Raw genomic sequence first — 15,201 nt, forward strand, 5'->3', positions numbered from 1 at the left:
CTAGCTGGGAGTCAAGACCATTCATTTTCCATCTGGTCTACCTGGTAAGTGTAGACATCACTCTCCTTCTGCCTTACCACTTCTTTTCATTCTAAATACATTTGATTATGCATTTTTCATCTTAATACTGGGGAGTAAGACTAATATTGGTGTTTTCTATCTGGAATGCCCACATCTCACACTGAAATCTCAACCAGGATTCAAGAACTATACCAAATGCTACTTTCAGGAATTTGTGTTTGATGCTTCAGATGGTTTTTTTGTTTTGTTTTGTTTTGTTTGTTTTTTAAGAAAAACAAAACAAAAAAAAGCAAAAACCGAAACCCCCATTACTTCTACTAGTTTGCCTCCATGACAGTTTGTGAGGCATGGTATAAAAAATGATATGACAGAGGCCCCTGGGTGGCTCAGTGGGTTAAATCCTCTGCCTTCAACTCAGGTCATGATCCCAGGGTCCTGAGATTGGGCCCTGCATCGGGCTCTCTGCTCAGTGGGGAGCCTGCTTCCTCCTCTCTCTCTGCCTGCCACTCTGCCTACTTGTGATCTCTGCCTGCCAAATAAATAAATAAAATCTTTAAAACAAATGATATGACATATGACAACGCACAGAACGCAGACGTGTGGAAGAACGGACGCCTCCCCAACAGTCGTGCTATCATCATGTGACGCATTAGCAGTGTCATGGAGGAGGAGGAGTTGAAATGCAAAGCTTTGGTGGCGACGTATATTAACTAAATTTATGGGGTCTAACACTGTCTAAAATAAGAAAGCCAAGTTATTTATTACCTGCTAATGTGACGAATACATATGTGCTTAGGCTAGCAGAGTCTTTCCTTAAGGCAAGCTAATTGGTAAAACAATTTATAATAAAAACCCTTCTTAGTAAATACATAATCAAATAAGGATATTGATCATATGTCTTGACTGTTTAATGATAACAGGTCAAGAAAGGCTGAAGGATTTGTCACCAAAATAGAACAGTCCTGTCAACTGAGCGCCTAGTCAGAACCCATGGCACATCACTTTTGGATGGGACAATGCTTGAATGGTCAATGTTTGTATACTTTCACAGCTAAAGTTTTAAATAAATTTCTTTCAATTAATTTGAAAGTTTAATTCAGTGTTACCTACAATCATCAGGGGCTAACAGGTTGTACTATTATAGCACTAATTATTCCATGTATTTTGGCTAAATGTGTAGTTTCTTTTTTCCTCCTCATTATGAGTGTAACTTCTTTAAATCAAGAACCAAGTTTTGTTCAGCTTTTTGTACTATTATGCACATAAGAGGAAATACATATAAGCTCATAGATTTAAACCTCCATTGTTTGATAACATAAGGTGTGTTATCTGACTTTCCTGAGCTTATTGGTCCTCTATTGAGTGAGTATAGTAATGTCCTTCTCATTGGGTGTTTTGAGGTTTACTGCACAACAGCAAGTTTTAAATGCTTATCACTGTATCTGGAACATAAAAATTAAGATTTTTGAATAGACATATTACTTATTCATCCCCAGGTTTTTCTAATAAATACATATGGCTTGGGAAAAGCAAAAAAAAAAAGGCAGTGCTGTATCAGCTTGCATTTCTCACGTACCTTTCTAAAAAGGCAAGGAGCATGGATCTTAAGACAACTTTTGTTTTATTTGACCCAAATTAGCTAAGTAGGAAAGAAAGGAAGAATAGATGGGAAATAATTATAAGTTCACTGCATCATTATGAAATCGTGATGGGAAGCTTTAATGGTTTCTCTAGTATAAGATAAGCAAGTAGCCTACTCAAGTCTTACTAGTGAGACGGAAACACCTAAGAAGTCATGCCCTTAATCTTGAAAGTCTCAGCTTCTAGTTAGCGCATCTCTTATAATACAGAAATGCAAAATTGACAGTGAGGCTATTGAGCAGACTGTCCAATAGGAAAGCATTTTTGGACCAAAAAAAAAAAAAAAAGACTTGTAAGTTCAATGAAATATAATAAAGTTATATCTTCTACTGCCTTTTATTCCTAGAGATCACAATTTACTATCTCTATTCAATGTCAAATAGCATTAAAAATAAATGGAAAATCCACAAAGAAAAGAAAGAGAATTCATTTTAGATCAAAAGTCAGAACTCTAAATTATTTACAGTCAGACCTGGTTAATCAAAGTTACTTTGGTTCCTCCATCATTATTCAGATCAAAAATCTTTTAGACTTACAGTACAGTGGGAGACACATTGAACAGGACTGGCTTGCTAATTAAATCCTACAGAAATCTAGGTATGTGAATCAGCTTCATATAGATTACTCAATGGTGATGACATGTTCTACTTGGCTAAGCATTTATTTTCATAGTATCAACAACACATTAGAGACCAGCATGTAAAAACCTGAATGAACCAGGAGAATGTCACTGCCTGAGCCTGTAAGAACTTGGAGGTTGGCAAGTCAAGAAAGAGCGATTTGGGTACCAAATGTTGTTGGCCATACCATGGCTTTCTAACTCTATTTTGACCACTGCCCACTGATTCTCATCCTGCTCCTCCCAGAGACAGACTGGTCCCGATCTGACCTCGAGTAGACGCGCCCTTTCCTCACTACTCCCTGCTGTGTGCCTCCGTCATTCTCGGTTTCTCAGAGTCAGAGTTTCCAAATTTTTTTCCCATGCAATTTGTTTAGCATATCACTTTAAATTGTCTCCATAGGTAGGGCAGATTGATTTTTCATGATTAGTTTGCTCCTGGCTTTTCTTCCTGTTTCCCCATCTCTACCATGAGAGTAGGATGCTGGTCCTCCTCCCTCCTTCCTGGGGGGGCAAGTGCGCCCACTCGCCCCTGCTGCTGTCACTTTCGCTCATTACTTCTCAGACAAAGCCCTGAGCGGCCGTGGCGGTGACCTGTCTGCTGGAGCAAAGAAGGAGGAAGTGGGACCCCACGAGGGGCGTCCACTTTATGAGGCCAAGAATCCTACAAAAGAAAAGACTACTTAAAAAACAAAACAAAAACAAAAAGACCTACATCATCATGATGTAGTAATAATATCACTCTCTTTTGCTAATTCTTAGGAACTTTGATAGTCACGGATCTAATGTGGAACACTATCGACTACTAACAATCCATGGACTTAAGACGCTCTGTTAAAGAACACAAGCCTGTCTCCTTGCTCATCTACCGTACCGCCCCAACGCACACACGGGTTTAACACAGTTCTCTAGAATAGAAAGACTTGTTACCAAAGGAATACTTGTTATCCAGTACTTGTCGTCTATCTAATAAAATAGATTTTTCCGGGCACTATTCTATATCTTCAGTTTTGAAGGAAGTTCATACTTTGTGTCTTTATTATTTCTCCCTGATACGCTTATGCCATCGAATTCCTCCGAAATGAGGACTTTCTAGAAAGATGCTTATGTGTCATTCACCACAACCATCACGGACACTAACGTTTCTTCAATATATGTGATTCTAACATGTCAAGGCTAACCTGTAAACTCAGCTTTATTTTAAGGTGTTGCTCTATCAAGTTGGGCTTGGCTCCCTTTGTTTATTTTTCTTCCTGTAATGCTGTTCGGCTCTAACAATCAGTGACCATGGAAGGAAAACCTGGAAAACTGAAGAGCGTGGGAAGCCAGTCTTCTCACTTCCTTCAGAGCGCTCTTGGTAAAGACAGCTACAGAGCTTCGTGCAATCCCAGGCCAGCCATGTTAGAAAGGAAGCTGTCTTTCACAAATACATTCTTCAATATAATCCACTCAATGGCAGGAAGAACATTTTTATCGTGCTGCCGAGGTTACCCACATTTTCACTTTCAAACCCAGATCTGCAAAACTGCCCTCTAACAGACGATGCTGTTGTTCAAAACCAACAAGCCAACCTCGTGTGTGCGCAGATATGTTTCTCTCTCTTTGGCACCTAGGCAGGAGATCTAGAGTTCTAATTATATTACTCAACTGTCTGCACTTCATTAAATAACATATGTATTAAAATCAACATCCTTGTGGCAGATTTTCCCTTTTTTCCAGAAGTGATTTGAAATGTAAAAAAGACAAAATGAGAATAATGTATGCTTTGTACAAAAAAATGAGAGGCTTATCCAGCCAGTATATACAGTCTGAATTATTTATTTAGAGATAACATAACAGAAAGAGCAAGACATTGTTCCAGAGGTCTCAGGGAGTCTTCAGGACGGCACACGTACCTGTGGCACAGGATCCTTCGGACACGACGAGTATCTCGCTCTGCTGCTTGCAGGCGGCCTGCCGCAGGTAGCACTCGTTCTGATAGCTCTCCCCGTTGGAGCCACACACAGGCACGTAGTCACTGTTGCACTGGGGGACACAGACAGAAGCTCATGGTTAGCACTGGAGTCTGCATGCCTTTGACACCTTGAAGGGAAATAATCATTTACAAAAGAAAGCACTTGTGTTCATTTTCAGCAATCCCCATTGTATCCACTAAAGTCTTTGACCTTACAAGGGCATCATTCAAAGATACACAAAAGTAACGACAAGTCAGCTAATCAGACATTTGATTCAGATGGTGGGAGGGGGAAGCTTCTAAACTGATCAGGTAATTCCAGCAAAGAGATCTCGGCAGGCAATACTGAAAAGGTATAGCAACAAATGTATCAACATTATTTAATACTGTTTTTCAGATATACACCCATCTGGCTTGGTGGAAAAAATCAAAACATGCTAAAATATTAAAGTTATGAAAAATAGGTAATGCCTATCTGTGGTTAGAGCAGAAGTATACAGCTGATACAGCAATTAAACCAGTTACTCCTTAGTATGTTTTTTGTTCGTTTGTTTGTTTAATTTTAATCTTTGCAAACTTCCAAATATTTGGGTAAGACATTTGGATTCCTAATTAATTTATCACGTATCTTTAGATACTGCCAGATATAATGCAAGAAAAAAACAACAGAATATGGAATACAGGGGGAAAAAACCAACAAGTATTGAAGCATATGTATACTTTATTGGTTATTGAAAATTATTACTATTAATATATATTTCATAAGGAGAAAAGTTCATTTTTAAAACAGCCTCATTGTAAAAAAGTACAAATTTTACAATGGAAATTAGGCAACCTACGGGGTATACTCATCATAACATAATCACACTCCAAAGCATTAGAGATACTTGGCTGTGTCCTATACCTACTAATTACACTAGAGATGTGATTATCTCATGATTACTACTACTGATGTGTTTCATTGTTCAACTGTAACAAATGCAATGACCAAGATGATTATTTAAAAATACCCACCTATGCCAGAAACGAAGTAGAGCAAATCATACATACACATGCATATGAAAACACTTTTCTGTATTCCAGTTCTTATTAAAATATTTGGATTTTTGATGGCTATAAATTTATAACACATACAAAACAATGATCTAGTGAGATTCTAGGAAAGTTTTAATATATATGATAATAAACCTTAAACTCTATCATGAATTAAATTCAACTCGAAGGTACATGCCAAAAAAAGAAAGAATTCCCAGTAAGTTCATAATCTTAAAATAAAAACCTGATGTTTATTTTTTTAGTCTATTTCCTTGGAATATCCGTGTCTTCTTCTTCATCAACCATTTATCTCTTAATCTTTGCTTTAATGTAACAATGTCTTAATCATCCTAGTAATTTATATATGAAATGGGGTAAGCCGATGTTCTCGGAAGTGAAAGTCTTATTTTATGAGTCTTACTTCGTATCTGTTATTGAAAAACTGAAATACAGCTTAGAAATAGTGATATACTTTCCTTGCAATAGTAAATCCAAATTGTATGACACTCATATTATGATCTCCATAATTGCTAACAAGGTGATTTAAATATGAAGTCACATCTATTTAGAAATTGCTTACATGTGATTAAAATGATTTAAATATTTTAAATATCACACATTTTAGAGATCTTTATTTCTGCAATTTCTAATCTAGATATTCTGGAAGCCCTTTATGTAATATTTCCTTTTCACAGTTACATTACTGGCTCCCAGACTCAGTCATCTGAGTGACTACATTTTAAATCTGTTTTGATTAGAAAGTTTTACTAATAAGGATCTTTTACTCACTAGGCATTCTTTTTTGATCAGATGATACCTGCATAACGTCGGTCTTCCACAAGCTTTCTAAATATATATGCATGCTTAAACTTACATCTGAGAATTGACCTACCATAAGACCCCAAATCATCCCCACTACTAAAGAAAAAGTCAGTCAGCAAAATGTCAGTGAGGAGCTGAATTCTCCAATGAGTGGCACAGAGGGTAAACCAGCTAAATGGGGCTGGTGTTCCTGTTGGAGCCACAGACTGAGAGGCAGGTAGACGGACAGGGGCTTGATAAATGTGCTGTGTTCAGGCCCGGAGAGGATTTATGAGGACGCACCAACACTAAAATGGTATCTGAGCTAATGGAGGAGGCATCAGAAAGAAGCGAACTACTGGTAACATATCACGGTCCACAGACTTGTGACACTTCCAGGAGGCAGAAGATCGTCAACATGAGACTGTCGGCTGGACCAGTTGGCTTCTCGTGTTCAGGTACGAGCATTGTTGTCTTTGGTACCTGTTAGTCTCCATCTTCAAACCTGCTTACAAGACTCTGCAGATGCTCTGGGTCCACACTATCTTGTCTCCAATCCCTGGAACCACTCTATTTATCTTTCCTATCTACTTCTGCAGAATACTCAGCTGTAGCCCGTGGACAGGGGGTGAGGGCTGGGAAGTATTTATTATCTCCGTCAAGTGCTAGTACACAATGCTGATATGCATCTTAAAATATGGAATAAACTGATAAAGCATCATATGCCACTTCTGAGGGATGCAGGAAGCCAAATGTGAACAGTGCGAGAAACAGAGCTGCCAAGTTCCGTGCACAAGCCAAGAGGGAGATTTGTACGGAGCTGAAAAGACTTAACTGCAGATTATCAGCGCGATGTTTTTGGCCTTTAGTACCATGACTTGCGCTCATTAATATGAATAATACAAGGACAAAGCAAACTCTAATTTATCACGGCTCGGGAGCAGAAGTGCGGTCCTGGTTTCTCCAATTTCTCTCACGGCCCTGCTGTAGGGCCTTGTACACATCACTCAGCTATTAAATATTTAACAAGTTTATAGCTCAGTTTCCCCATTTGAAATGGTTAACTAGGGCATTTGGGAGGATTAACAGAATCATGTTTCTAAAATACTTCTTAATATTCCTTTAAAAAAGAAATGTAAATGGTTTCTCATGACAAGCATTTTTTATTTGAGTATAGCTGATGCACCATCTAACACAGACACTGAACACACACATCTAAAATTAGAGAAATAAAGGAAAACAGAATAACCCTACGCACAAAAATAAGCTAAGTATTATGTTAAAATACGCCAAATTATCGGAAATAATTCTTAGAGGTAATCGTAATACTGCTCAGTTTCAGATGAAGGGACAGATTCAGATGTTAAGTGACTTGTTAAAGGCCACATAGTTGGCTGGTAAGAGGAAAAACAAGACTCGGGCCCAGATGGCTGGACCCATAAATGTATGTGTTGTACACACTTCCTCTCAGGGGAAAAGTGATTCTATTTTTCTTAAGATGTTATAAAAATCTTAGGTTTATTTTCTAAACATGTGTTTTCCAGTTAGCTACATATCACGCGGGCAGAGTCAATGACTTGACACTCTACGATGTATGGAATTCATTTTACTACAAGTGAACAAAAAATGTATGTGAGAAGTTTTTTTATGTGATTTGTTGCTTGTTTGGTTAATAAAGATTTCTTTTAGCTGAGATTTCAGCATCTAGAAGCTATGTATAACTTCTATTTTGTAGACTGTCGGCACCTTCCAGAGTCTGGCATGTAGAAGGTACTCCACAGATGTTAAGTGAATTCTTGTTATATTCCCAGTTGTCAAAGGCTTAAGAATAATGGCTTAGGATATGGTATGTTTCTTTTCCAAAAAAGAAAAAGATAAAAAAACCTGCACATGTTCCAATCCTTTGATCATTCCATAAGTAACTTTTTTCTTCTCTGTAACCACATTTCTTTAAATGAAAGAAAATATGACTTTAAGAATGGGCAAGCCTGTGGCTCTGGTGAACATGACTCTGTGTGACGTCTCAGGCTCTGTCATTAAAGGACAGAGTTGCTCTCTGACCCCTTCTCTTTTTCTGGATGCTTGCCCTTGACACCCGCCATTGTGGTGTGAGGAAGCTCAGACTAGCACAGACGGAGAGATCCACATGAGGACCAAGGTGTCCAGCTGACAGTCAGATATATGAGGGGGAGCCTTGAGAAGAGTACAGAACCAAGCCTTTGAGTTCTCTCCTTCTCTCAGTTAATGCCAAAGGAAGCAGAGATGAGACTTTCCATTACGCCTGTCCAATTGTAGACTCACGAGCAAAGGAATTGTTCATTATTCTTGAGCCACAATGTTCTGGGCAATGTTATGCAGTGCTAGTAAGTGGAACAATTGAATATCTAAAGCATGCTTATTATATACAAATAGTCAATATTTAAAATAAATAATATCGAAAAAACATAAGCCTTCACCATATTTTTAAGTTACAAGCTGATATTTGGTCATTGTAGGACCAATGCTATGTTCGAATAACTACATAAGCACCTTCCTTCCTTTCTTGTTTCCTTCCTTCGATGCATCCATCCATCCATCTAGTTGTCTCTAAATTTTTCTCTCCACAACTGATTTATAAGATTGACCAGCATGCTGTCTGATATTCAGGTAGGAACCAGGTTCCGCCATTTCTGGGACTCATATCATCACCAAAAATCAGTTGCTGTACTGTCTTTGACACTGAGTCGTCTACAGTAACTTGGTATTGTTGTTGCTGTTACCAATATTTTCATTTGGATGTAAAACGCATCAGGAGAAAATTAGATCTGGTGTCAAAGGACCTAGGATCTTACTTTAACATCGCCATTTACTGATAGTTATTTATATTTTTGGGTTTTAATTTTCTCATCTGTAAAAGGAGGAGAAAATAATTGCCCCACAAGGTTGTAACAAATAAAGGGGAGAATATTTTTATTTTCCATCATCTAAGAGAAGTGAAGGCAAATATATGCTCACTTTAGTGCTCCTAGTTGGAAAACTATAGATCACATACATACACTTCTCTTTGAAATTTATCTCTCAGCTAGAATGACCATAGTTTGCATCCTAAATTGTGTGATTGTATCTATAACCACGGGAGAAACAAAGAGTAGATGACCTCAGCTAGTTTGGAATAGTATATAGGAAAATAGATTAGCAGGACATCTCCCTTTTCATCAGATACAGGGAAACCAACCAACCAACCAACCAACCAACCAACCTCAAACTCATTGGAATGTCCTGGAAAGGACTGAATCAAGATACTCTTAGCCTAAAACATCCTATTAATTATTCTTTGTACAACTTGCACATTTTCTTTGATCTTCAACTTAATCCAGCCATTCTATATTCTTGGTACTTGTAGAGTTTAAATGTTCCAGGAAGGAAATGTTTATTTTCTCTTAACACACTGACAACTATCACAAAGCACAAGCTAATGGCATGAGTAACCTCATAATAAATTTAAATGCTATAAGCACTTGGAAAAAATGACATTTTAGGTTCTTATTCAAACCTGCATTCATTGCCCACTCCTCCATCTACTCCACTCAAAAAGTATTTAATTAGTGACAAATGTAACTGGTTGACAAAGCATGAAAAACACAAATATATTTTGTTGGTAGAAGTTTTACCAGAATTCTTTGTGGAACCTGAAAACTGAACAAATATACGTCCCTTTTAGTAGCAGGCATCCATTTAGAATTTTGTGAACTCTGTTATTTTCCTCTCGTTGAAATCTTAGAATTATGGCTTTCCATCTGAAGAACATTCTTTTTGGTTCATTTTATACTGTTGATGAATTCACTTCTTATGTCTACCCTTAGTTATGAAAGTAAGACAAATTTATGGGAGTCACAGACTGAAAGGGGAGAAAATCCACAAGATCCTTTGGGCCTTTAATTAATAATTTATACCTGTATTTTCTCTTGAGTTAACATTTGGGGAAAGTAGGAATTGGAGAGCTTTCACGCTCCCTCTCTCCCATGCAGTTCATTGAGAGAACATGATTACATTGTGCGGTGTGGCTAGAGACTATAGTGGTTGGTGTCACACACATATTAAACGTGCACAAATATGTTTCTAACACTATCGTATGGTCCAAAGGACTGTAGCATGGTCACGTCAATATTCACCTACCAGGAGGTGGTGCACTTTGCAAATATCTGTTGTTTTATTTCTTAGAAAGAATAACGTCCAAGCAGCTTTGAGCTTATCTACAAACAATTCAAACTATATTTATTATTATTTTTTTAATATTTTATTTAATTATTTGACAGACAGAGATCACAGGCAAAGAGGCAGACAGAGAGAGAGGAGGAAGCAGGCCCCCTGCCGAGCACAGAGCATGATGTGGGGCTGATCCCAGGACCCTGAGATCATGACCTGAGCTGAAGGCAGAGGCTTAACCCACTGAGCCACCCAGGTGCCCCCAAACTATATTTAAATATGAATTCCCTTATCTCTCTCACTGGGAGGTCGAATTCAATTTAAAATATCTCATCTCATCAACAAGTGTAAATGCTACCTGCTATAACAACTGTTTCGATCTGAATTTGAGTTTAATGTTTTCATATGTTCCGTCCTTTTTTCTTTTTGTCTTTTTTTTTTTTAGTTTTGCTTACAACCTTGGAAAAGTTTTCCATATACATATTTCCTGGTTGAATCTTGTGTTGGATTTCATGTGTACTTAAAAAAAATCAGGGGCTCCTGGGTGACTCAGTCGGTTAAGCGGCTGTCTTTGGCTCAGGTCATGATCTCAGAGTTCTGGGATCCAGCCCTACATCGGGCTCCTTGCTCAGTGGGGAGCCCGCTTCTCCCCTGTCTGCCATTCCCCCTGCTTGTGCTTGCTCTCTCCCTCTCTCTCCCTCTCTGTCAAATAAATAAAGAAAAATATTTAAAAAAATAAAACGTCCAACAGCACTCAAAGGTGAATATAAAACATTAGTACAACACCTATGGTAGTATGCATGCTTGTATAAACATTTTGAGAGAAAAGAAGGTATATAATTTACATGGTATAGAGCATTTGTTAGATGATGACTATAATAATGGCATGAGGAGTTTTATCTTCAGTAAATACTCATAACCTAGTTTTGATGATACCAGTGCTGTGATGTCCCTCTCTTTAAAAAATTTTTTTTTTATTTTCCTAACATGCAACAGCACATTTTTCTAACATTTATGAAATGACTTTCAGCTATTTGCACTTTTTTGGATTCCTGGGAGATTCATCTGTAATTGAATGTGGTACCCATGAAAAGTCGACATATAACAATAAGCTCCATGATTTCAAAACCTAGCACAGCAGTTTTGAATTCATCTTTTTTTTTTTTTTAATTCATCTTAATAAGGAGTTTATTTAAATAGTTAACCAGCTTGCCTGGATAACAGAACCCAAAGCCATTAAAGCAGAGCAATATGATTAAAAAAAAAAATAGCCTCAATCAAAAAGAACAAAAGTATGAATCCACACTTCTACCCATTGATTATTTGGCTATTAACCCCAGCAGCTGACTTGTAAAATGTGTGCTTCGCGGGACACATACACGTAATTTGCCTCTGACACACCAAAAGAACAACCTGCAGCTTTCACCTCCACTGGCATTTGTAACTCTGGCATACACATTTCTCCAAAAAGCTATGTCTTTTTGACATCCATTGGCTCTCTTGGCAGTACAGCACTTTTGCTTGGTGCCAGCTTTCCTCTTAGCTTGCATAGCTATAAATTGCCAGGTGATGGGTTGTAAAGGGAGATCCCTCCTTTGCAGTCTCGTTAATGAATAAGGAGATGCAGAAATCAGACTTCTTACCTTGAACTGACAGACGCAAGTCACAGTGTCTCCAATTCTTAAACATTCCCCATCAAATTTACAGGTGTTGGTGTCACAGAGGAAGAGATCATTTTCTCTGTCATCATAACCTCAAATTTAAAGAGAATGCTCCAGTCATTAAAAAATGTTATAGACTTCAGCAAAAAAAGAAAAAGGAAAAAAGAAAACACTATCTTGAAGCTTTAAAAGAATTGCTCTAAAAATTTTAATTCCAATAACCACGGCTGTACTGCAAGGTCATTCTTTGCTGATAACCTCCAAGATCTGTTCAGTGATCAATATTCATTTCTTTTTTTGACAAGCCTTTTCTAGTCAGTTCTCTTTTAATATTCTTTTTTTTTCTATTGTTATTTTATTTTGACCAGGGTTAATACTGGCAGCAGTGAATAAGGGCTTAACACTTGCTTCCTAGCTTCCTTATTTTTTCTTATTAAGTAGACTATAGTTTATGAGCCCCAAACTCCACGTTTAGAAAAGAGCTGGTGATGCTCTCTGGGTGTCCTTTGACCATTTCTCCATTCTTACTCATTCTTTCGCTTTAAGGTCTGGAACAACCCTTTATTTGGAATTTCTCCAGACAAAGAGGAAACAAAGCCCCAATAATAAAGATAAACAGGCACAGTGTTTTCTGTGATGGTCTGTCTGGCGCAAATGAAGATTGATCACCTTTAAGTTAACACGGGTGGAGGGGTGTGCCAGGTTCTTGAAAATCTGCTTGGAAAACAAGTTTATTCTCTTTAGTTTCTGCAGATCTCCTTAAGCTATCTGGCTGATAATAAATTTCTTAATTGCCAACCTCAATTTCACATTTAAGTTATTTCCTAACACGAGGTGATCCTTGGGATGAAGCAAACTCGTCAGGCTGGACTACAAAGCTGTGACCATTTCAAACAAGTCATTTTGCAGGTTGTTTAATATGCCTACGATAAAGCACCTAAAAAGTGATTAGACACCTGTAAAGCGGAACTCAGCTTTTCAAAAATAACATATATGCACCCACGAACCATGAACAAGTCCACGTAAATATGTTAAATTTTATAAAAATACCAAATTTAGAAATTGCCTGAAACAGAACAAAAGCAATCTATTGACCCAGATCTAATAAGGTTAGAAATCTCAACCAGTCTTTAAAAAGCACAAACTGCAATGATGCATAAAAATCTACTCGTGGAATTTCCATCAGCAACAACCCAGGGCTACAGGTTCCTTCCTCCTCTGAGTTACAGTTGGTCATTCCCACCTCTCCAAAGTAAGTTATACACACTTCAGCTCACATACATCCCTGGAAGCCACTTTATTCAGAGCCCGATTTAACTGCAGCAGAATTATATTTACAGGAGATGAAAAATTACATGCACACTTCTAAAACTAGAACAGAGCAGACCTAGGGGACAATACCCAGGCATGCGATCGCAATTTTAAATGCTACTGAAATCACCCCACGATCCCGCCAGGGTATACTCTGGGCTGTCATACTGAGATGCGAAGCCAGCCCAGGGTCCAGCATCTCCCTTCCCCCGGCCGGCCTTAATTAGGAGGCTTCAGCATAGGCAAGTCTGCCAAGCTCCCCGGCTCAGACTCTGCAGGGACCCCGGCGAGCAAGAGGCGCGCCTGACCCAGTCCAAAGAAGCCTGCCCAGAAATGGAGTCGGTTCCGCCCGCCTGCGCACGAGCCTGCCTGGCTCGGTTATGCACACCCAGGCCTGGAGACCGACGAACGCATCTTTTCTCAACTTCCCTTCCCCATCTAGGAGCTTAGGGAGGCCCGAGAGAAGCATCTCTGGGCTGCAGAAACGCCGTCTTTTGCAGCCAGTGGACTGGGAGGCTGTGCGAGAGGAGGAGAGGGAGGAGGGAGTCTCCGAGGGAAGGAGAGAGGGAGAGGGAGAGATGCATCTCTGGAAACCCAAGCTCCCGGAGAATCCGTGTGACCTGCTCTCGGACGCGAGACCAGGGCGCCTCCCGGCACTTGCGCCGGAATCCGTCTCCCCCGCAGTCACTATTTGATTTATTGCTTTCTCGCTCGTTCTTTCTCATAAAGTTGTTTCTCGCTGGTTCGAGCGAGACTTTCTCCTTCAAGGATGGGGAAGGTTCGGCTTCGTCTTTGCCCCCGGACCGGGGCTCCTTCCGATGATCCACAGAACCGCCCCGTTTGGTATTTCCCAAAATGCCCGCAGCTCCCGGGGCGCGGGTGCAGGGGTCCGCGCCCCTGCCCTCTCCGCGCCCCCAGCGCCGCGGCCCCGCTCGCTCCGCGGCCTGGCCGGCTCCCGCGCCCCCTCGGGCGGAGGTCGGGCGTCCCGGGGGCTTGGGCGGCGGGAGGCCGGGGCCGAGGGCGCGCACGGGGGCAGGCGGGTCCTCGCCGGACACGCGCCCGCGCCGCTGGGCCGGGGGCCGGGGGCCGAGGGGCCGGGGGCCGGGGGCCGGGGGCCCGCGGCGGGGCTCGCGCTTACCGGAGCAGTTCCAGCCGGTGGGCGTCTGGCAGTCGCTCAGGGAGGTAGGGAACGCCGCGAGCCGGGCCGGGCGGGCCGCGAGCAGCAGCAGCACGGGCAGCAGCAGCAGCCAGCAGAAGCCCTCGCACAGCGTCCAGCCGCCGCACGGCCGCGGGGACTCCCACAGCACCATGGCTAGTTCGCGCGGCTCCGCAGTGGCCAGCGGCTTCCGAGGGGCGCGCGGTCGCGGGGGCCGGCCGGCGGGCTACTGGGCATCCCGCGGACCGCGGCGGCACGGGCGGCGGCGGCGGCAGGGGCAGCGGACGGGGACGCGGCGGCCAGACCCGCGCATGATCGCGGGAGTTTCAGAAACATCCAGGGACCCGGCCCAGCCCCGGGAGCCGCAGGGTCGTCCGAGCGGCCGCGCCGGACCCTCGGGGGGCCGCGGCCATAGGGCGGGGCTCCGGGAGCCGCGGAGCACGGGGACAGCGAGTCCGGGGGCAGAGGAGCGGGGTCCGCGCAGGCCGGCCGGAGGCAGAGTCAGGGCGCCCCCCAGCCCCGCCGCCGCCGCTCGCGCTCTGCCGCCCGCATCCCTCTGGCGTTGGGGAAGCAGCAGGTCCTCAGCCCGCCCGAGGTCACGTGGGAGGAGGCAGGCGCGCGCTGATTGGCCGAGCGGGATGCAGGTCCCGGGAGGGCGGGGTCGGCGCGGAGGCGCGGGGAGGCGGCGGCGGGCGCCACAGATGGGCTCGCGGGCCGGGCGCTGCCGGAGCGGAGCTGCGCGGGCCTGGCTCGGGGGGCGAGCGCGGGCTTCCGAGGGCGCGACCCCACACCCTTGCGCGCCCGCGGCCCTCCCACG

General features: G+C 42.0%; 1 protein-coding gene across 1 annotated transcript in view; it reads right to left on the minus strand.

Moving 5' to 3' along the window:
• TMEFF2 (transmembrane protein with EGF like and two follistatin like domains 2) overlaps positions 1–14,547 on the minus strand; it is a 227,401-nt gene extending 212,854 nt beyond the window's left edge. The window contains exons 1-3 of the mRNA XM_059392628.1: positions 14,367–14,547; positions 11,900–12,009; positions 4,177–4,306 (exon numbers count right to left, since the gene is read on the minus strand). Of these exons, the coding sequence (XP_059248611.1) occupies positions 4,177–4,306; positions 11,900–12,009; positions 14,367–14,538 (412 nt within the window). The 5' untranslated portion in view covers positions 14,539–14,547. The remainder of the gene's footprint in view (positions 1–4,176; positions 4,307–11,899; positions 12,010–14,366) is intronic.
• Positions 14,548–15,201: the final 654 nt, after the last annotated feature.

Source organism: Mustela nigripes, chromosome 3 (genome assembly GCF_022355385.1).
Source record: "Mustela nigripes isolate SB6536 chromosome 3, MUSNIG.SB6536, whole genome shotgun sequence".
In the NCBI taxonomy this organism is placed as follows: Eukaryota; Metazoa; Chordata; class Mammalia; order Carnivora; family Mustelidae; genus Mustela; species Mustela nigripes.